General features: G+C 36.4%; 1 protein-coding gene across 1 annotated transcript in view; it reads right to left on the reverse strand.

Annotated features, from left to right (window-relative positions):
- LOC307057796 (transmembrane protease serine 11D-like) overlaps positions 1-20,874 on the reverse strand; it is a gene marked incomplete at its 5' end in the record, with an annotated part of 48,922 nt that extends 28,048 nt beyond the window's left edge. Inside the window, 4 exons of the mRNA XM_079711063.1 lie at positions 775-842; positions 18,352-18,470; positions 20,350-20,471; positions 20,864-20,874. Of these exons, the coding sequence (XP_079567189.1) occupies positions 775-842; positions 18,352-18,470; positions 20,350-20,471; positions 20,864-20,874 (320 nt within the window). The remainder of the gene's footprint in view (positions 1-774; positions 843-18,351; positions 18,471-20,349; positions 20,472-20,863) is intronic.
- Positions 20,875-21,809: the final 935 nt, after the last annotated feature.

Genomic DNA, 21,809 nt, shown 5'->3' on the forward strand with positions numbered 1-21,809 from the left:
AGAGCTCTATGCTCCTGGGTACTTAACTAGGTGACTCTTCAGAGAATAAGAAAAATTAATTTTCTTGTGGTATTAGTATTTGAGAAAGACTTAGTATAATTTCTCGCCCTTCTGAAGAGCTTTTGTATATTATTTGAAGGATTGAGCAATATGGACATTTGAGACATTTATGGTAGAGTCAGTAAGGGTGGCTATTTTAGTTGATAGGGATATCACATCACATCACAAGGTTAAGTCCATATTCAACTAAGGTAAGAATGGCAAATAACTAGCTTGTGTGCTGCTACTTCACCTATTATTAATTTATAGCAGACACGTCTGTATTTGGCCACAACATCCTTTATATTATAACATTCCAGGCAGACAAAGCCCAAAAAGCCACTTTTGGTGTTGGTTTAGTGTTCCAATCGTGCCCAGGACCACAGCATTGCACACCTCCACAAGGCATTGTTTGCTACATAGACTGAATTGTGAATAGTATCCCCTGGAGTTATAGAATAGAATAACCCTGTTGCTGTACCTTTACCCAACTCTCTACCCTTTCTTCCTTTTCTCACCAAGAACTGAAGTAATATGGTTATTTACATTAGTAAGTAGATCGTATGTGACATGTTTTGTTTTTTGACATTGGTTTTTAAACTGCCCATGATACTGTTTTCATAATATTGCAACACATTGTGTGAACGTCTCATTCATTATCTATGCTGTGAACAAAATCAAATGCACCAAGTTGTATCTATGCTTATAGATATGTTTTGTTGTAGTTCCACTCACCTCACACTGATAACATGAGCTCTGATGAACTGTTTTCTTAAATTTGACTCTTCGAACCCTCTAGTAATCTGTAGAAAGAAAGGAAAAAACAACCTCTCTGTAATTACTGTTCTTTCTCTGTTTCCTCTTTCTGCCCAACCTTGCAACATGGTTGTTAATGGGGAGTTGACTATGTTAATGAGGAATAGAGAGTTCAGTTTAGTTTAGTTCCATCTCAGAACACATGGGAACGATTTAGGCAGGTTAATAACCTTCTGATGCAGTGCCTGTTTCTTCATCTATTACACAAAGATGATAATCGACAGGATGCATCTTCACTAGAAGCCATTCTAAACATAGCAGATGTTTTGCTCAATGAGAGCCCACGTTACGTGATTTGGTGGCTGTTCCAAAAGAGGTGGGCGCATGAGCCAACCCAGCACTAGGTGAGTCCACTGATACAATTTACAGTGTGTGATCCTGCAACAACTGTTCTTAAATGGGTAAAACCAGATTAAAATGAGTAGGAATGGAGAGCTTGATGAGAAAGAGGAGAAGAAATAAAGGGCAGTCTTTTCCTTATTGTTTCTGATTAATGCCTAAGCAACATAAGTTATTTTTAGCATCAGTTTGTATTTCCTGACCTAACTTTAACTTTCCCCCTGAATCATTGCTCATTGCCAGCAAGGATGGTCCTCTTGAGGTATAAGGTTTAGCTTCACAGTAAACTAGTAGTGATTCTGTGACTGGAACAGTTCTGCCAAGATGCAGGGTGAGATGTATTGAGCTTTCATAATGGGGAGTGGATTCTATTGGCTTGTACTGTGAGGTTGGACCAAGGTGGGGATGAACATGAAAAGGTGAAGATGGGGAAATTAAGTAGCATGTTGAACATTACATTAAGCCAAGATTTGAAGCCAATTCTTCTTCAGACTAAAGTTTATGCAATCTCTATTACACTGCATTATATCTTATTTTTTCAGTATCCATTCTTTAGGCTTATATCAGACCAACCAGTTGTGAGACAAAATAACTTTTTTTTTCTTTCTAGAGGCCTTGAACATTTTTAAGAGTTATGAGGCTGTTAGTTTTTCAAAATAATTTCCTTTTTAAAAAATTCAAGAAGTACTAGTAAGTGTTAAGAAGAAAGCAAAAATCACTCAAAATTCTATGATCTAGAATGACAATGCAATCATTTGGTGAGTATTCTAGTTAACTATGTAGAAGGATAGATTTTAGTGTGTTTATTAATATGGTATATTGTAAGAGGGAGTTTAATAAACTCATTTGTGTTTAATATTACTTGCCTTTAACAGAAGTAAAAGGAACTGACCTAAAACTGAAGGAATTGCTAAAATTTAGATGTTTCTTTTAATTATATTTTAATTCATGATTTGGTATTGCATCAGCATGGGCTACACTGGACCAAAATGTTAAAAATATAATTTAATTATGACATTTTTGTTATGTGGAAAATATTGATGTAATTTAGTGAGGACTAAGGTAATAAGCAACATAAAGAAAGCAAGTTGATTAATTGGCTGATATCCATATACAAGGATAAAAGAAGAGACCTATGGATAAGAATCCGTATTTCATAGAGTGGGTGAAAATTTTATAGTCTATTTCATTAGAACTTATCAAATACTTGGTAGAAAATCAGTGAGCAGATGCCTGAAGAGGAAGCCAATAGGAGAGTGGAAAGTGTAGTAGATAGGGGACACAGAGAAAAGTTAGCTTGCTATGAGAACTTGAACGAATCTTTTAAACTTTCTTCCTCTCAGTTTCTTCATCTGTAAAAGGAAAACCGTCCAAAGTGTTTTTAAAAAATTGTTCTGTACACAGTTGACTACTGCAACTCCCAGAGGCTATGCATCTACTTTCAGTGACCTTTACATGTAACCTTTGGGCTTTTTCACTCCCTTCAAACTTATTATTGATTCTTGTTTAATGGGTCGGATGAGTTTGCTTTCATACTTCTTTGATTTTGTAACCTGTATTATTGACCCTTTTATTACAATGGACACAAAATCAAGTAAACAATGAAAAAAGAACTATTTTATATTTCCCTCCTGATAGAGGGTGACAGTACTATCTTTGTGTGTTTTTTTTTTTAACGTCTTTATTGGAGTATAATTGCTTTACAGTGTTGTGTTACTTTCTTCTGTGAATCAGCTATACATATACGTATATCCCCATATCTCCTCCCTCTTGTGTCTCCATCCCACCCTCCTTATCCCACCCCTCTAGGTGGTCACAAACACGGAGCTGATCTCCCTGTGTTATGCAGCTGCTTCCCACTAGCTACCTATTTTACATTTGGTAGTGTATATATGTCCATGCCACTCTCTCACTTCATCCCAGCTTACCCTTCCGCTTTCCCATGTCCTCAAGTCCATTCTCTACATCTGCGTCTTTATTCCTGTCCTGCCCCTAGGTTCTTCTGAACCTTTTTTTTTTTTTTTTTTTAGATTTCATGTATATGTGTTAGCATACAGTAATTGTTTTTCTCTTTCTGACTTACTTCACTCTGTGTAACAGACTCTGGGTCCATCCAACTCACTACAAATAACTCAATTTCATTTCTTTTTATGGCTGAGTAATATTCTACTATACATATGTGCCACATCTTCTTTATCCATTAATCTGTTGATGGACACTTAGGTTGCTTCCGTGTCCTGGCTATTGTAAGTAGTGTTGCAATGAACATTGTGGTACATGACTCTTTTTGAATTATGGTTTTCTCAGAGTATATGCCCAGTAGTGGGATTGCTGGGTCATAAGGTAGTTCTATTTTTAGCTTTTTAAGGAACCTCCATACTGTTCTCCATAGTGGCTGTATCAATTTACATTCCCACCAACAGTGCAAGAGGGTTCCCTTTTCTCCACACCTTCTTCAACATTTACTGTGTGTAGAGTTTTCGATGATGGCCATTCTGACTGGTGTGAGGTGATACCTCATTGTAGTTTTTTTTTGTTATTTTTTTTTAAGAAGATGTTGGGGGTAGGAGTTTATTAATTAATTTATTATTTTTGCTGTGTTGGGTCTTCGTTTCTGTGTGAGGGCTTTCTCTAGTTGTGGCAAGTGGGGGCCACTCTTTATCGCGGTGCACAGGCCTCTCACTATTGCGGCCTCTTTGTTGCGGCGCACAGGCTCCAGACCCGCAGGCTCAGTAGTTGTGGCTCACTGGCCTAGTTGCTCCACGGCATGTGGTATCCTCCCAGACCAGGGCTTGAACCCATGTCCCCTGCATTAGCAGGCAGATTCTCAACCACTGTGCCACCAGGGAAGCCCCTCAGTGTAGTTTTGATTTGCATTTCTCTAATGATTAATGATGTTGAGCATCTTTTCATGTGTTTGTTGGCAATCTGTATATCTTCTTTGGAGAAATGTCCATTTAGGTCTTCTGCCCATTTTTGTATTGGGTTGTTTTTTTCATATTGAGATGCATGAGCTGCTTGTATATTTTGGATATTAATCCTTTCTCATCTGCTTCGTTTGAAAATATTTTCTCCCATTCTGAGGGTTGTCTTTTCATCTTCTTTATGGTTTCCTTTGCTGTGCAAAAGCTTTTAAGTTTCACTAGGTCTTATTTGTTTATTTTTGTTTTTATTTCCATTTCTCTAGGAGGTGGGTCAAAAAGGATCTTGCTGTGATTTATGTCAAAGAGTGTTCTGCCTATGTTTTCCTCAGAGAGTTTAATAGAGTCTGGCCTTACATTTAGGTCTTTAATCCATTTTGAGTTTATTTTTGGGTGTGCTGTTAAGAAGTGTTCTAATTTTATTATTTTACATGTAGCTGTCCAGTTTTCCCAGCACCACTCATTGAAGAGACTGTCTTCTCTGTTGTATATTCTTTCCTCTTTTCTCAAAGATAAGGTGACCATATGTGCATGTGCATAGAGGTTCACTCTATACCTACTTTCTGGGGAGCTTTTTTATCATAAATAGGTGTTGAATTTTGTCGAAAGGTTTTTCTGCATCCATTGAGATTATCATATGGTTTATATCCTTTCATTTGTTCATGTGGCATATCACATTGATTGATTTGCGTATATTGAAGAATCCTTGCATTCTGGGGATAAACCCCACTTGATCATGGTGTATGATCCTTTTAATGCGCTGTTGGATTCTGTTTGCTAGTATTTTGTTGAGGATTTTTGCATCTATGTTCATCAGAGACATTAGCCTGGAGTTTTCTTTTTCTGTGAAATCTTTGTCTGGTTTTGGTATCAGGGTGATGGTGGCCTTGTAGAATGAGTTTGGTAGTGTTCCTCCTTCTGCTATATTTTGGAAGAGTTTGAGAAGGTTAGGTGTTAGCTCTTTTTTAAATGTTTGATAGAATTCACCTGTGAAGCCATCCATTCCTGGGCTTTTGTTTGCTGGAAGATTTTTAATACAGTTTCAAATTCAGTGCTTGTGATTGATTTATTTATATTTTCTATTTTTCCTAGTTCAGTCTTGGATGGTTGTGCTTTTCTAAGAATTTGTACATTTCTTCCAGGTTGTCCATTTTATTGGCATATAGTTGCTTGTATTAATCTCTCATGATCCTTTGTATTTCTGCAGTGTCAGTTGTTACTTCTCCTTTTACATTTCAAATTCTGTTGTTTGAGTCTTCTTCCTTTTTTTCTTGATGAGTCTGGCTAATGGTTTACCAATTTTCTTTATCTTCTCAAAGAACCAGCTTTTTGTTTTATTGATCTTTGCTATCATTTACTTCATTTCTTTTTCATTTATTTCTGATCTGATGTTTATTATTTCTTCCCTTCTGCTAATTTTGGATTATTTTGTTCTTCTTTCCCTAATTGCTTTAGGTGTAAGTTTAGGTTGTTCTTTTGAGATTTTTCTTGTTTCTCGAGGTAGGATTGTATTGCTATAAACTTCCCTCTTAGAACTGCTTTTGCTGCATCCCATAGGTTTTGGGCCTTTGTGTTTTCATTGTCATTTGTTTCTAAGTATTTTTTGATTTCCTCTTTGATTTCTTTAGTGATCTCTTGGTTATTTAGTAGTGTATTGTTTAGCCTCCATGTGTTTGTATTTTTTACAGTTTTTTTCCTGTAATTGATATCTAGTCTCATAGTGTTGTGGTCAGAAAAGATACTTGATACAATTTCAATTTTCTTAAAATTACCAGGGCTTGATTTGTGACCCAAGATATGATCTATCCTGGAGAATGTTCCATGAGCACTTGAGAAAAAAGTGTATTCTGTTGTTTTTGGATGGAATGTCCTCTAAATGTCAATTAAGTCCATCTTGTTTAATGTACCATTTAAAGCTTCTGTTTCCTTATTTATTTTCATTTTGGATGATCTGTCTATTGGTGAACATGGGGTGTTAAATTCCCCTACTATGATTGTGTTACTGTCGATTTCCCCTTTTATGGCTGTTAGCATTTGCCTTATGTATTGAGGTGCCCCTATGTTGGGTGCATAAATATTTACAATTGTTATATCTTTTTCTTGGATTGATCCCTTGATCATTATGTAGTGTCCTCTTTGTCTCTTGTAATAGTCTCTCTTTTAAAGTCTATTTTGTCTGATGTGAGAATTGCTGCTCCAGCTTTTTTTTTTTTTTTTTTTGATTTCCATTTGCATGGAATATCTTTTTCCATCCCCTCACTTTCAGTTTGTATGTGTCTCTAGGTCTGAAGTGGGTGTCTTGTAGACAGCGTATATATGGGTCTTGTTTTTGTTTCCATTCAGCCAGTCTATATCTTTTGGTTGGAGCATTTAATCCATTTCCATTTAAGGTAATTATCGATATGTACCTATTCCCATTTTCTTAATTGTTTTGGGTTTGTTATTGTAGGTCTTTTCCTTCTCTTGTGTTTCCTGCCTAGAGAAGATCCTTCAGCATTTGTTGTAAAGCTGGTTTGGTTGTGCTGAATTCTCTTAGCTTTTGCTTCTCTGTAAATGTTTTAATTTCTCCATCAAAACTGAATGAGATCCTTGCTGGGGAGAGTAATCTTGATTGTAGGTTTTTCCCTTTCGTCACTTTCAATATGTCTTGCCACTCCTTCCTGTCTTGCAGAGTTTCTGCTGAAAGATCAGCTATTAACCTTATGGGGATTCCCTTGTATGGTATTTGTTGCTTTTCCCTTGCTGCTTTTAATATTTTTTCTTTGTATTTAATGTTTGAAAGTTTGATTAATATGTGTCTCAGTGTGTTTCTCCTTGGATTTATCCTGTATGGGACTCTCTGCACTTCTTGGACTTGACTATTTCTTTCCCTATATTAGGGAAGTTTTCAACTCTAATTTCTTAAGATATTTTCTCAGTCCCTTTCTTTTTCTCTTCTTCTTTTGGGACCCTTATAATTCGAATGTTGGTGCATTTGATGTTGTCCCAGAGGTCTCTGAGACTATCCTCGATTCTTTTCACTCTTTTTACTTTATTCTTCTCTGCCATAATTATTCCCACTATTTTATCTTCTGGGTCACTTATCCATTATTCTGCCTCAGTTATTCTACTATTGATCCCTTCCAGATAATTTTTAGTTTCATTTTTTGTGTTGTTCATCATTGTTTGTTTGCTCTTTAGTTCTTCTAGGTCCTTGTTAAACATTTCTTGTATTTTCTCCATTCTATTTCCAAGATTTTGGATCATCTTTACATTCATTATTCTGAATTCTTTTTCAGGTAGACTGCCTATTTCCCCTTCATTCATTTGTTTAGGTCGGTTTTTACTTTTCTCCTTCATCTGCTGCATATTTCTCTGTCTTCTCATTTTGCTTAACTTACTGTGTTTGTGGTCTCCTTTTCACCGCCTGCATGTTCATAGTCCCTTTTGTTTTTTGTGTCTGCCCCCAGTGGGTAAGGTTGGTTCAGTTGGTTTTGTAGTCTTCCTGGTGGAGGGGACTGGTGCCTGTGTTCTGGTGGATGAGGCTGGATCTTGTTTTCTGGTGGTCAGGACCTCATCTGGTGGTGTGTTTTTTGTTGTCTGTGAACTGATTATGATTTTAGGCAGCCTCTCTGCTAATGGGTGTAGTTGTGTTCCTGTCTTCCTAGTTGTTTGGCATGGGGTGTCCAGCACTGGAGCTTGGTGATCGTTGAGTGAAGCTGGGTCTTAGCTTTGAGGCAGAGATATCTGGGAGAACTCTCCCTGGTTGATATTATATGGGGCTGGGAGGTCTCTGGTGGTCCAATGTACTGAGCTCGGGTCTCCCACCTCAGAGGCTCAGGCCTGACACCCAGCTGAAGCACCAAGACTGTGTCAGCCATGGGGCTCAGAAAATAAGGGAGAAAAAAAAGAAAGAAAGAAAAATAAAATAAAATAATATAATAAAGTTATTAAAATAAAAATTTTAAAAACTATTAAAGTAAAAAAAAATAATTTAAAAATAAAGAAGAGAGCAACCAAACCAATAAACAAATCCACCAGTGATAAAAAGTGCTAGAAACTATACTAAGATAAACATAAAAATTAAAGTAGTCAGTCTCATGCAGCAAACTCCAAGTCTACAGGTGCTCCCAAAATCCACCACCTCAATTTTGGGATGATCTGGTTTCTATTCCAGTGTTCCACAGATGCAGGGTACATTGAGGTGATTGTGGAGATTTAATCCACTGCTTCTGAGGCTGCACAGCGAAATTTCCCTTTCTCTTTGTTTGCACAGCTCCTGGGATTCATGTTTGGATTTGGCCCTGCCTCTGCATGTAGGTTACCCTCTGGCATCTGTTCTTCGCCCAGATAGGAGTGGGTTAAAGAGCGGCTGATTAGAGGGCTCTGCCTCATTCAGGCTGGGGGGAGGGAGGGGTACAGAATGCAGGGCGGGCCTGCGGCTGCAGAGGCCCACATGACGTTGTAACAGCCTGAGGCCCGCTATGTGTTCTACCAGGGAAGTTGCCCCTGGATTACGGGGCCCTGGCAGTGGCGAGCTGCACAGGCTTCCGGGAGGGGAAGTGTGGACTGTGCTTGCACACAGGCTTCTTGGTAGCTGCAGCAGCAGCCTTAGCATCTCATGCCCGTCTCTGGGGTCCGCGCTGATAGCCGCAGCTCGTGCCCGTCTCTGAAGCTCGTTTATGCAGTGTTGTGAATCTCCTCTCCTCGCACGCCCCAAAACAATGGTCTGTTGAGTCATAGGCAGTTCCAGACTTTTTCCTGGACTCCCTCCCAGTTAGTTGTGTCACACTTGCCCCCTTCGTGCTATGTTCACGCATCCAACTCCCGTCCTCTCCCTGGGATCTGAACTTCGAAGCTTGAGCCTCAGCTCTCAGCTCTCACCCATCCCGGTGGGTGAGCAGACAAGCCTCTCAGACTGGTGAGTGCTGGTTGACACCAATCTTCTGTGCGGGAATCTGTCCGCTTTGCCCTCTGCACCCCTGTTGCTGCACTCTTCTCTGTAGCTCCGAAGCTTCGCCCCCCGCCCACCCCCCTTTTCTACCAGTGAAGGGTCTTCCTAGTGTGTGGAAACTTCCTCCTTCACAGCTCCCTCCCACTGGTGCAGGTCCCATCCCTATTCTTTTGTCTCTGTTTTTTCTTTTTTCTGTTGCCCTACCCAGGTACATGGGGAGTTTCTTGCCTTTTGGGAAGTCTGAGGGCTTCTGCCAGCTTTCAGTAGGTGTGCTGTAGGAGTTGTTCCACATGAACACATATTTTTGATGTATTTGTGAGGAGGAAGGTGATCTCTATGTCTTATTCCTCTGCCATCTTGAAGGTCTCCTGACAATACTATCTTTGAATTCTAGAATAGTCTAGAATCCTCAAACCTCAATAATATTCCTAATCGATAAGAATTGAAGTGAGATATAGATTATTTAGGTAAATTCTAATAAAGTAACCATCATTAAACTGGTTAATAGGTGAGGTCATATAAAGGGTAAGACATTACACATAGAATGTCTATAATTTTCACATATTTTTCATCTTGAGGGAGAAAAGATCTTATTAGCTACCCCATGAAAGTAAATCACCTTCTTATTTTCAGTACCTTCTTACTTGGTAGGTATATTTTTTGTTTTGTCTTGTATTTTAGTATTTAATGATGAAATTACATGAACAACTGATGAGGTGGAAGCATCTCTCACATACCTACCTCATAACATTTCTCAATAGGTACAGTTTTGTGCATAATATTCATGAGCTGAATAATAGTAATAATGCTGTTTTTGTTATTTCAGTCACCCTTCAGTTACAAACTTTCTTTTCTGTTTAATCAGAAGATCTGGAAACTCAGTTTTCAAGAAAAAGATAAAATACATGGCAATATAATCTACCTATTATGACAATACTCTTCAAATATATATATATATATATATATATATATATATATATATATATATATATATATATATATATATATATATATATATATATTTGGCAGCATGTGGGCCTCTCACTGTTGTGGCCTCTCCCGTTGCGGAACACAGGTTCTAGATGCGCAGGCTCAGCCGCCATGGCTCATGGGCCCAGCCGCTCCGCAGCATGTGAGATCTTCCCAGACCGGGACATGAACCTGTGTCCCCTGCATCAGCAGGTGGACTCTCAACCACCGCACCACCAGGGAAGCCCAGAATTTATAATTTTTGAAACACTGTGATAAAATGACCCAAAGGTATGATTCTAAGTTTAATCTAAATACTTGGTCTGAAGCACTGAAGAAGTTTCCACACAATTATGTGGCTGCAGATGCATGAAGTTCATTGGCAGAACTTAACAAATCATGACACTAAGTTGTCAGTCCCACCAATCATGCAAAGGTTTTGTTGAAGTTCAGCAAGTGACTTTCCATCTTCCCTGATTTCAATTGACTACCCTTTCAGATCAAATCAAAGGAGTTTCATTATATTTATATACATATTTTAAGAAATGTGTTCAAAATCAACCAAACATGGTAGGTAATTTTTGTCTCCCAAATTTTTATGTTTGCATGTCTAAGCCCTTGATTTTCAGTAAAACAAAACAACTGAACTCAGTCATCTAATGCTGGACACATTGTTAAACATGTATTTCCAAAGTTATCTCTTATTTATTTAAAAAGCAGTTAATTTCTCACACTTATACCTTGAAGGGACAGGATGTGTGTGTGTGTGTTTAAACATCTTCTAAGAAGCATTGCTTAAACCTGGCAGTATGGCTCTAGCCAGGAATAGAAGATTGTCAGTTCTTATGTTACCTAACTGTTCATTTACTTATTCATTACTGTATATTGCATATTCATTACTGCATATGAGGGTTATCTTCAAATTGCAGGTTTTTAAATTTATTTGTGTTTTGCAGGATTCTTCTCAGTCCTCATATTAATTTTGGGGGTTAGTTTACTTTTAGAGCTAGATAATATAATTTTAAAATCTAGTGGAAACTGTGTATCATTTAAATCTATTGAGAGCCGGTAAAAGTGTGCTGATGCCCAGTCAGTTCTACTGTGTTACTGCCCACCCCATCCCTCAAGATATTTTCACACACATTGTGTGGAACTACTTGACATAAAACCAAACAAAGTTGCCAGTGTCAATCCATTTGTTAAATAGTAACAAAGCTAAGTTTGTTCATTTGTTCCTTCACTCCTTCTCTTCCTATTTTCTTTTTCTTCTTGTTTACAAATTTTTTCGTAAAAGAGAAAAACACATGTAGAGTGACATTTGAGTATTTTCTTCCATGACTCCAATAAAATTATTGTGAATCCCTCCCTGGTATGACAACTCCATCTTGGAGACCATTGTGGGCTTCATCCTGACTGCAATGACATCTTTATTTTGTGTCCCTAGCACTTAGCACAGGAACCAACAGATAGAATGTATCATTTATTCATTCATTCAACAAATATTTGAATGCCAACTATGTACCAAATTCTCTTTTAGGCATCAGGCAACAATCAGTGCTTATTAAATGGCTGTACTAAAAGCCCTGATGGTATAAGGGATGTGATAAGATTAATTGCAAATTGATACTGATGTCTTTCTCTTCCTGTGCCCTAGTTTTTTTTTCATGGTACAGTCATTAGGTATATTTTGGAAAAAATGGCAATTGTTGTTTGCAGAATCTGTTGCAATACCACCCCTGATGCCAAAGGGGAGTTTCAATGGTTCAGTTGATCCCAGGTATGAATCCTGATTGAAGTCCCTTGTTTTATTTGGAGAGGCCCATTCAATCAGAATGCACTCATAGTTTTGATACACGTATTTTGCAAACAGTTGCTCTCATTATTTTGAAATCACCTTGTTCATTTTTTCATTCATTCAACAGTTTTTGAGCACCTCTTATGCCTCACGCTCCCTCTATCAAGCACTGGGTTACACTGGTGGAGAAAATAAGACAGTCCTTGCCATCATGGAGCTTACATCTAATGGGGGAGATAGGCACTAATCAGATTATCATCCACATTTAAGCAGAATTATAACTGTGATAAGTGCAGCAATATAGTAGAGGGATTTGATCCAGTCAGTGAGATTAGAGAGGCTTCTCAGAGGAATGCTTATGAAACTGAGATCTTCAGGAAGAATCAGAGTTAGCTGGTTGAAGAGAAAGGAAAAGCCTCACAGGTGGAGTGAATGGCACATACAAAGTCCTGAGGTAGGAACAAGCAGATTGTGTTTAAGGAACCAAAGGCCAGAACAGTTGTAGCCTAGAAGGCAAGGAGGCTAGAGTTATATAGAAAGGCCAGACCATGAAAGTCTTGTTAGTGTGTAAAGCATTTGGTCTTTACCATAATAATGGGAAGACACTGAAGTGTTTTAAATGAGAGGATAATAAAATCAGATTTGCAATTTGAGAACAATCTCTCTGGTTGAATGTGGATAAACAATTTTAGGTACAAAATAACGTAAATTAGTTATGGTACTATTTTGGTACTTCAGTGTAGAGGTCATGGCTTGGATGGTTATGGTGGTAGTAGATATGGAGAGAAATGAATGGATCTGAGAGAAATACAGGGGATAAAACCTACAGGGGTTGGTAATAGATTGGATATTTGGAATGATAGAGAGCAGTATGTCAAGGATGAATTCCAGGTTTCTGGTTTGGAAAACTGAATAAATGGTATTATCATCAGTGGGGTTAGGATTATGGGAAGAAGGCTAGTATGGCATGGAGGGATCATGAGTTTGATTTAGGGACATAATATATTTGAGATGTTTTTACAACAGCCAAGTAGAGATATTAAGCTGGCAGTTGGGGGAAAAGGTCTGAAGTACAGAAGAAAAGTCTGGGCTGACGACAGCATGAGTCATTAGTATATAAGTGTTGGTAGAAGTAATGGTCATGGATGAGATCATCTAGAGATAGAAAATAATGTGAGAGGAGAGGAGTGCATAGGTCAAAGAGTTGGGGAATTTCAACATTTAATGTCAGTTTAGAGGAGGGTGAATCTATAAAAGATACAGAGGAGAAGGAGTGACCAGAGAGGCAGTATGAGAAAAACAGGTGGTTCGGTGGCATGGATATCTTGTGTGAAAATCACATAATCATAGACTTTTTGAGGTAGAATGTACTATAAAAATCATCTAGTTCAATGATTTTATTTTACTAATGAATAAACTGTGAACCAGAAAAGTGAATTGCTTAATATAATAGAAATTCTGGGATTATTCCACTGCTCATTAAGTATTAATTAACACTGCTGACTATGGAACAAGGATAATGATGGTACTCATGTTACCACTGGTAAGTGGTATGATTCTTGAACTTGAAATCAGGAGACCTTGGTTTGAATTTTTGTTCTATCACTTTCCAGTTGAATGGCCTTTGTCATGTTTCTTAATCTCTCACAGTATTCACTTACCCATCTATAAAAATTACATGCCCATTGTGAGTTGAAGGTTAGATGATATATGTAAAAGTGCTGTATGAACTATAAAGTACTATATTAGAGTATTATTCAAAGTGTTTCTACAGAAGTATGAATAAATGAGATTAACTGTAGACATCATACATCAGATGAATTTCAAGGGGAATCTTTCTCTGTCAGATGTTTAATTATAAAGCCACAGTAAATAGCTGGGTACTGGTACAGGCAAAGACTAGTCAGTGAAAGAGAGGGGAGTACAGAAAAAAGAAAAGGAGGAATTTAGTGTATGATAAAGATGGCACAACAAATAAATCCATTGCACTATTTAATATACTGTTTTGCTACCACCACCTAGCTCTTTTAGGGGAAAAAGCTGGATCTCTATCTTATTACAAAATAAATTACAGGTGAATCAAAGATAAAATTGATAATTTTGGCTACCTAAAAAATCTATATGGCAGTAAAAAAAGCCCCTAGATTATAAACAAGGTTGAAAGTGAAATCTTATTAGATAAATATATGCAAATGAATGACAGGCACATTTTAATATTTTAACAAAGAAAGAATTTTTTTCCCCCAGATTTATATAAAAACACAAAGACTCCAGTAAGAAAATGGGCAAGGTCGTGACCAGGCAATTCACAAATGAAATTATAAAAATGACCTATTACTATAGGGAGACAGATTAAATCTTACTAGTAATCAAAGAAATGCCAACCAAAATAATAGTGAGATATCACTCCTTACCTATTGAATTAGCAACAATTAATAAGATTTACAATGCATAGTGTTAATACTGTGGGGGAAATAAGCATACCTATGCATACTTATATACTGGTGGTAAGAATGTAAACTGGGGCACTTCTGGAGTGCAATCTAGAAATTAAAATAAATGTTAAAAATGCATAGATCACTATATTGATATAAACAAATGGTTGAATTAGTACATGGAGAAACTAGACAAACAGAAGAATTTCAAATATTCTTTAAATATTCAAAGCATAACTCGTTACTCCTCCACTTCTTATGTGTGGCCTGTACATAGTGTCTTTCTTCCAAAGAGTATAATATGGAAAAGGGAGGGAGTAACTTTACAGTGTAGAAATCTGGCCAACACTACTTCAGCTAGGTGATCAAGGTCAACAGTGGTAAGTCATGTTGATATTATGTACCCCACTTCATATGATGTAATGAAAATGACCCTTTTCCTCTATAGTCTTCCTCCTTAAAACCCCAAACCCCAGTCTAACTGTAAGAAAAAACATCAGAAGGCCTCCAATTGTGGGACATTTCTACAAAATACCTGACTAGTATTCCTCAAAACTGTCAAGGTTATCAAAAACAAGGAAAATCTGAGGAACTCTCATAGTCTACAAGAGCCTAAGGAGACATGACAACTCTGTAATTTGCTATCCTGAATGGGATCAGGAAACGGGAAAGAACATTAAGTAAAAACAATGAAAATCTGAATAAAATACAGAATTTGGTTAATAACAATGTATTAATATTGGATCATTAATTGCAATAAGTATACTATTGTAATATAAAACGTTAATCATAGAGGAAACTGGGTGTGATGTATATGAGAACTCTATATTATCTTTGCAACTTTTCTATAAATCTAAAATGCGTCTAAAATAAAATCTTTATTAAAATTGAAGAAGAAATTTAAAAATCTCTAGAGAGAAATAAAAGCATAAACCCTATATTCTCATAATTCTACTTCTGGGAATATGTCCCAAGAATATAATCACTCAGGTGTGCAAGGATGTATCAACAAGACTGGTCATCAGAATATTGGATATAATAGTGAAAAACTGGAAACAATTTGAACATCTCTCAACAGAGGACTGGTTAAATAAAATATTGTCCCTTTACGCACTATGATACTATTTAGTTATTTAAAATGGTGTATTTCTTCATTGATATTTAAATGCCTCTATGACATATTTTTTGAGAAAAAAGTAGTAGTAAACAAGCATGTATAGTCTTATTCCACTGACAGAAAATTGTATGTGTTTGTACATGGATGATTATGCAGTTTTCATGAAAAGTACTTGGAACATCAAAATATTAATAGTGGATATATGAGTATTGAGATTTTGTGTATATTTCTTTCTCTTTATATTTCTTGAATGCCTTGACTTTTCTACTCTTTTATTATCTTTACAACAAAAGACAATACTAAAATTATTTTCATTTTGATAACACTTTATACGTTACAATTTACTTTATAGACCACTTTTGAGAGTAATTTAAGAATAACAAATTAGATTGTATAATTTTTTTGTCATTGGGATTGGGTTTTAAAGACTTACTGAATATCTTCCAAATGTGCTGGTAGTACTTTTGAAAAGAAACTTAGTTTATGTTTTTCACATTGCTGAATATGTACGTTGTGCTTTATGCCTTATGCCGTTTCTCTCCATATCAGTCTTCTGCAGTTTTACATATGCTCTATGAAGGATGCGCTGACCTAACATATCTGATCTGTCTGGCAGGAACTGAGTGACCTCTTTAGGGCTGAGGATGTCTCTGGCATCTTGCTTTAATGACAAATAGTTGGGTTCTAATTCCCTATAATGAAGCTGGGATTCTCAATATACACACTTACAGTTTTCTCCCTTTTATTAGACTGGGTAAATAGCTGAAACATTACATGATGTCTTTGTGTGGATGTGAGGACTTCATTATGAATAACTGTCCTCAGACTGGCCTCCTGATATGTTTGTCTCTAGTATCTTCTTCAAGAAATTTAAGAATGTCTCTTGCAGTGTTAATCACAAGAAAATCTGTTCGGATTTGCAGGTTGCCCTCTGCCTGAGACAAAGGTACTCACAGGCTCTTTGTATTTGTCTGTGTAGTTTGTATTTGTATTTGTGGGGTCCAGCCTCAGAGTAGTATTACTAACCCAAGCACCGATTGTTGCATAAATCAGCACCTTTCAACATCTAAACTGTGTGGGCAGTCAGTCGTGAAGTAATTCATTACTAATGACAAAGTACCAAAGTTTTTAAAAACTGGCATTTTTAAATAAATGTGAATAAATTTAAGGATATTCTTTAAATACTAAAAAAAAAAAAGTCTCTTGGTTTGAAGTCTAAACAATGGGCTCTCATGATGCAAATGATGTAACTAAATATTCTTATTGATTTTTTTAAGAGCAGGTTGGGAAGAGAAATTAGGAAGTTGGGGAGGTGGATTGCTTTGGTAAGCCTAAAATGGAAGTTTTATCTGCATTTTCACATTTTCTGGAATATGCCCTAATTCAAGTTTTAACCCCTTGGCTTACTTCTGGACCACCGTAATGAGCTTCTAACTAGCCTTAGTGTGTGCAGGCTCTTCTCTTTATAGTCTAATTTTTACATTCGGAACATGAATCTATCAGATCCTGTTTGCATCATTCTGCCTCTAGCTCAAGACTTTCTCTCTACAAGATAAAACCCAAACTTTTTAGCTAAGCACATTCTCCTCTCTATGCCTTGGCTCATATTTTAGCTGTGGTGTGCCCTACTCATTCTAAAAGCTAACCTGAAAAGTCATCTTTTATAAGATGCTGTCTCTGATCTCCATAATTGGATATCATTTATCCTCTTACCACAAACTTACATCTGCGTTGCTCTCATGTCACATACTCACTGCATACCTTATATTATAAATATTTGTAAGCTTGTTTAATCTCCCATGTTAGACTAACCTCCATGAGGGCAGATCCAATATCTACTCCACTTTTTGTATGCCCACAGCATTTGACAGGATTGATGTTTAATAAAATTTATTGAAGGAACAGGAGGCTCCCACTTCTGACATAATAAACTGATGTTCCCCAATATTAACCCCACCTCTGCCTCCTGGCCTAGATTCTGTTCCCAGATTATTCTGATTCAGCTGTTTATTCTGATTATACATTTAAATAATATACTAACTTCCCTTGCTCTAATTTAATGCTCACCAAGCACTTTTCTCAATACTTGGCTCCCAGTGTAGTTTGCCCCTAGGGGAAAAAGGTGTTAGACAAGTAGATGATTCAGTCCCCCAGCCATGATAATTCTCATTATAGATTAACTCAGTGGTTCCCAAAGTGTGGTCCCTGGACCATAGCATCAGCATCACCTGGGAACTTGTTAGAAATGCAAATTCTAACTACTGAGTCAGAAACTCTGACACTGGGGCCTAGAACTCTATTTTTAATAAGCCTTCCAGGTGATTTTGCTAAAGTTTTAGAACCTTGGATTAATTTATAACCTTAGGAATCTTAGAAAACGTAAGGGTAAGTGAGCAACCCTGAGATTGTTCAGCTCTGACTCTGCAGGGCTGAAGGCCGAACCCTGGTCTGTGATGATAAACCAGTGCTAAGGGTCTGCTTGTGAGGTTTCCTGGTAAGCAGCCTGGGGGCCTTTTCAAGTGAGAGCCCAGGCTTTCTTTGCATATTTTCTATGTCGATCATTGAACCAAAGTATGACGTTCTCCAAACTATGTTAATATGTATTTTAACACCTACTACCTGTATGTTTAGTTGGATAAGAAAAAAGGAAAGAAGGCAAAATGAAAAGGATTTAAAAAGACAATGTCGAGGGTAGGAAAAATGCTCAAATTGCATAAACAATAGACTTCCAATCTTTGAAGTCATAATCATAAAAAAATATGTTTACTCATGACCTAAAACTTTTCACTCATGATGTAAGAAAATATGAATAAGAGCAAGTGTACAAGCAAATTGACTTGGAAAAAGCACAATGAAACACATCTTTCACCATTCGGGGAGGAGAATATGCAGAGCATCTAGGAGTTGCAAATATATCACAAAATATTAGGTATATTATCATAATTGTTTTATGATATAATAAAGAGGAAATGCAAATATTAACTTACCGTAGACTCAATTCTTCCACTCAAAGTCCTATATTTCTGTGTAACTGTTGAACTTAGCTCATCAGTATATTGAACATTTAGGATTTGAAAGCTGCTACGGTAAAAGTAATATTTTTGCCCTGTAAAACAAAGAAAAGGCAGAATCAATCTCACATTACTAAGTACTTTAATCTGTATTTTATACAGGATTATGGGAGGCTATGTTATACAATTAAAAAAAATTTGATTCCCTTGAAAGAAAACTCTAAACAATATAATGTAACTATAATAAAATTATTTTTCTTTCAGTTTTTAAAAAGATTGGCAATGCTGGAACTGTTAAAAATGCATGAAAATCAGAGCAGCATTATTTGAGAAATTGTTCAGTAGTATCATAATTTTCATTCTTACTATATTTTAGGGAGATTTGTGATTACAGATTTATTCATTCATGAAATATTAATGTCTATAATGCACTATTATTCATTTATCATTAAGGAATAAAGTAATTCTGAATAGTTTTAAAAATTATTTCAAATACTATTCTTTTTAGAGGAATTAGTGACTTATTGGTTCTCTGGATTAAGCTAGAAAATAACTGTTCTGATAAGAAAGCTAATCTGGTTGTTCAGTGTGAATTATTTCCATCAAAAAGCATCTTCCAATGGATATGTTAAGCTATGTGAAGGAAATAAAAATTCCTAAAACATACTTGTCCTTACCTTAGAAACATTATGAACATGGACATAACCTAACCTGTCTCAGGAAAAAATTCCCTGATTCCATTTGATCATTCATATACATAATTTATGCAGAGAAATACCTCAATCAGTGAAAGCATTTGAGATCCTGGGGATAGGGTTGTGTGGACCTTTGTGGCAGAAGGACAAGTCTTTCTAGGGCCATAAGTGGTCACTGGTATACACTTTGAAGAGGACTTATTTAAGGCCTCGCCCTTTGTGTTTAAGTGTGACAATACAGTGCTGTTAAGAGCGAAAATTCATTAGTTTAATCTGAAACTTGATGTTTGTTTTTCCTTCTTCCATAATTCACCTTGGACATATTTGTCTCTAGGTGATTTGATAGCAAAATGTAGTCAAAAGCAAAATTTAGCCACAACTTTATAATTAGATTGACTGAAAAGATTATTCCTAGTTACTGGAATAAATAAATTTGTTCTTGCTCAGTCTCCACACTCACACATACCCATATGCCTCCACACACTGCCCCACCCTGCCCCAATTATTTAAATAATTTAACAGGATTATAGCAAAATTAAAAAAACAAACAAACTCAAAGTGTTTTTTCAGGTGAAGAAAACAGATTATAACATATATAATCTAGTGAAATTTGACACATTTTATCTACATTAAAACATCTGAAAGAATATTCACTGAAATATTAAGTTGTTTGTGAATGAGCAGGGTATATGCATTCTTTATATTATTTCTTTGTTTCCTATTTTTATGATGTAATGAAAAATTAAAGAAACTAAGAGAAACAAAAAGGAACAGAATCCTTTTTAAAGTTTGTTTTAACCTCTTTCTACTTCTTAACTTCAAATTCATCTCCTATCATAATTGTTCTGCTCCTAAGATTATTTTCAGGAGACACGTCGTGAATTAACAAATATTTAGCTAATCTAACTTTTAGATGTTGAAACTTAAGGTCCTTTGCAAATTTTAAATGAAGAAGGAAATCATGGTATTAATGAAAAAACAAAACAAGTGAACTCTAGCATCAGAAAAATACTGAGTTTTTTCCCTTGGCTAGAATAATTCTTGTCTGGGTTTAATGTTGTTTGGTATACTAAAAGAGGCCAAAAGAAAAAGAGAAAAAATACTGAATTAGAGAAAATATAGACATGAACATATATTCAGGGGTATATGAATAAAATATATAATTATGTTGTATTAAGAAATAGAAGTGGCAATAAAAGTGAGAATGCCAACTTTTAATCTGAAAATATATTTAGTTAATTCATCTGAAAAGTGGTATATCCAATCTTCTGGTACTTACCAAAAGCTAAAAAGTAGACAAGTAGAGATGTGGTCACTGCCAGGATCACCACAACTGCGATGACAACAAAACATACTATGTATGGATTCACAGATCTTGAGGCCGATGGCACCCGTGATGGCCTTAGAACAAGGGAAAAGATGAAAGACCACTCATTTCACTCAGAGAAGCAATCATTTCAGCTCTCATGATCATTTGCTGCCTTCCAAAGTCTCTTAGCTTGCACATGGCTCTATTATAGAAAACCGATTGTTTCTTGATAGGAATAGAGTTCTGGAAATGAAATCTAACTGAACAACACTCTCCTTAATGGTTTTTCTTTCATTTTTTTTTCAGCACTAAAATGTTGATATTTTGAGTTTGATAGAAGAATAAGGAAATCTGACCTCTGGTTTGCTATGGCTTTTCCTTCTTCTGCCAGTTGATGTAGTTCTCAAGAATAACAACTATTTCTGTTTTACTACAACTCCTTCTAAGACCCTATGTTGGACACTACTGTAGTAAGCTCCCTTACCTGGGCACCATCCTCAGGGATGTGCTGAAGAGAGATCATTTTGGGTGGGGAGAGGGGTGGAGGGAGTCAGAACAGTAGCATTTCTCACTGTAATATTCTCTGGGTTATTAAAATGGGGATATGTCTAGAGGCTGAGAGCTGAGATCCAGGAGAGTAATAAGCACCTGTAATTAATTAGAACTGTACCAGCAGCAGAGGATTTGCTTAATTTTTTCACCCATGAAATCATCAACAGCAGTGTAAGCCAATAGATTTGTACTAACAGTATCTGGTATTATATTAGGCATATAATCCAAGTACTTCCTCATGGCCTCTCTCCCTACTACACACACACTCACACTGGGGAGGTCAGCAGAAGAGCTGAATGTGAATTCCTGTTCTATCCCTTGTTTGCTTGGAGATCATATTGTCATTTATCTGAGATTTTCTTCATCTGAAAAAATGGGAATAATACTGCCTCACAAGGCTAATTTGAAGATCAGTGAGGTTATGTTCAGTGTATAAAGTATATATTTCTATTAAATAGGTTATCCACTAGACTGTGAGAACCTTGAGGATAAAGATGGTATTCATGCATATGTTTCTGACAGTTTGTAGGATACCTGGCATATATAGGTGGTCCATAGATATATGATATTTATAAATATTTGTTGTATGTGTTAACTCCTAGGTGTGTTTTAGATTTAAAAGCCTTAACAGAACTGAAAAGCACTTACATTTAGCTAGAATATAGTCAGATTTCCATTTTTTCTATTTGTTTTGCTAACATTCTGGTATAAGTGGGAAGGGAATGCTCTGAGAGTCAGCGATTCCCAGACTTTAGTTTTCACAGCAGGGTTGCCTGATATTGTTTGGGCTCTACCCACCTCACATACTGATGAAAGGGCATCTCCTGGTATTTTACATTGTACCACCTGCACATTGTACGCTATGGCTATGGGACCAG

This window comes from Hyperoodon ampullatus, assembly GCF_949752795.1.
Source record: "Hyperoodon ampullatus genome assembly, chromosome: 1".
In the NCBI taxonomy this organism is placed as follows: Eukaryota; Metazoa; Chordata; class Mammalia; order Artiodactyla; family Ziphiidae; genus Hyperoodon; species Hyperoodon ampullatus.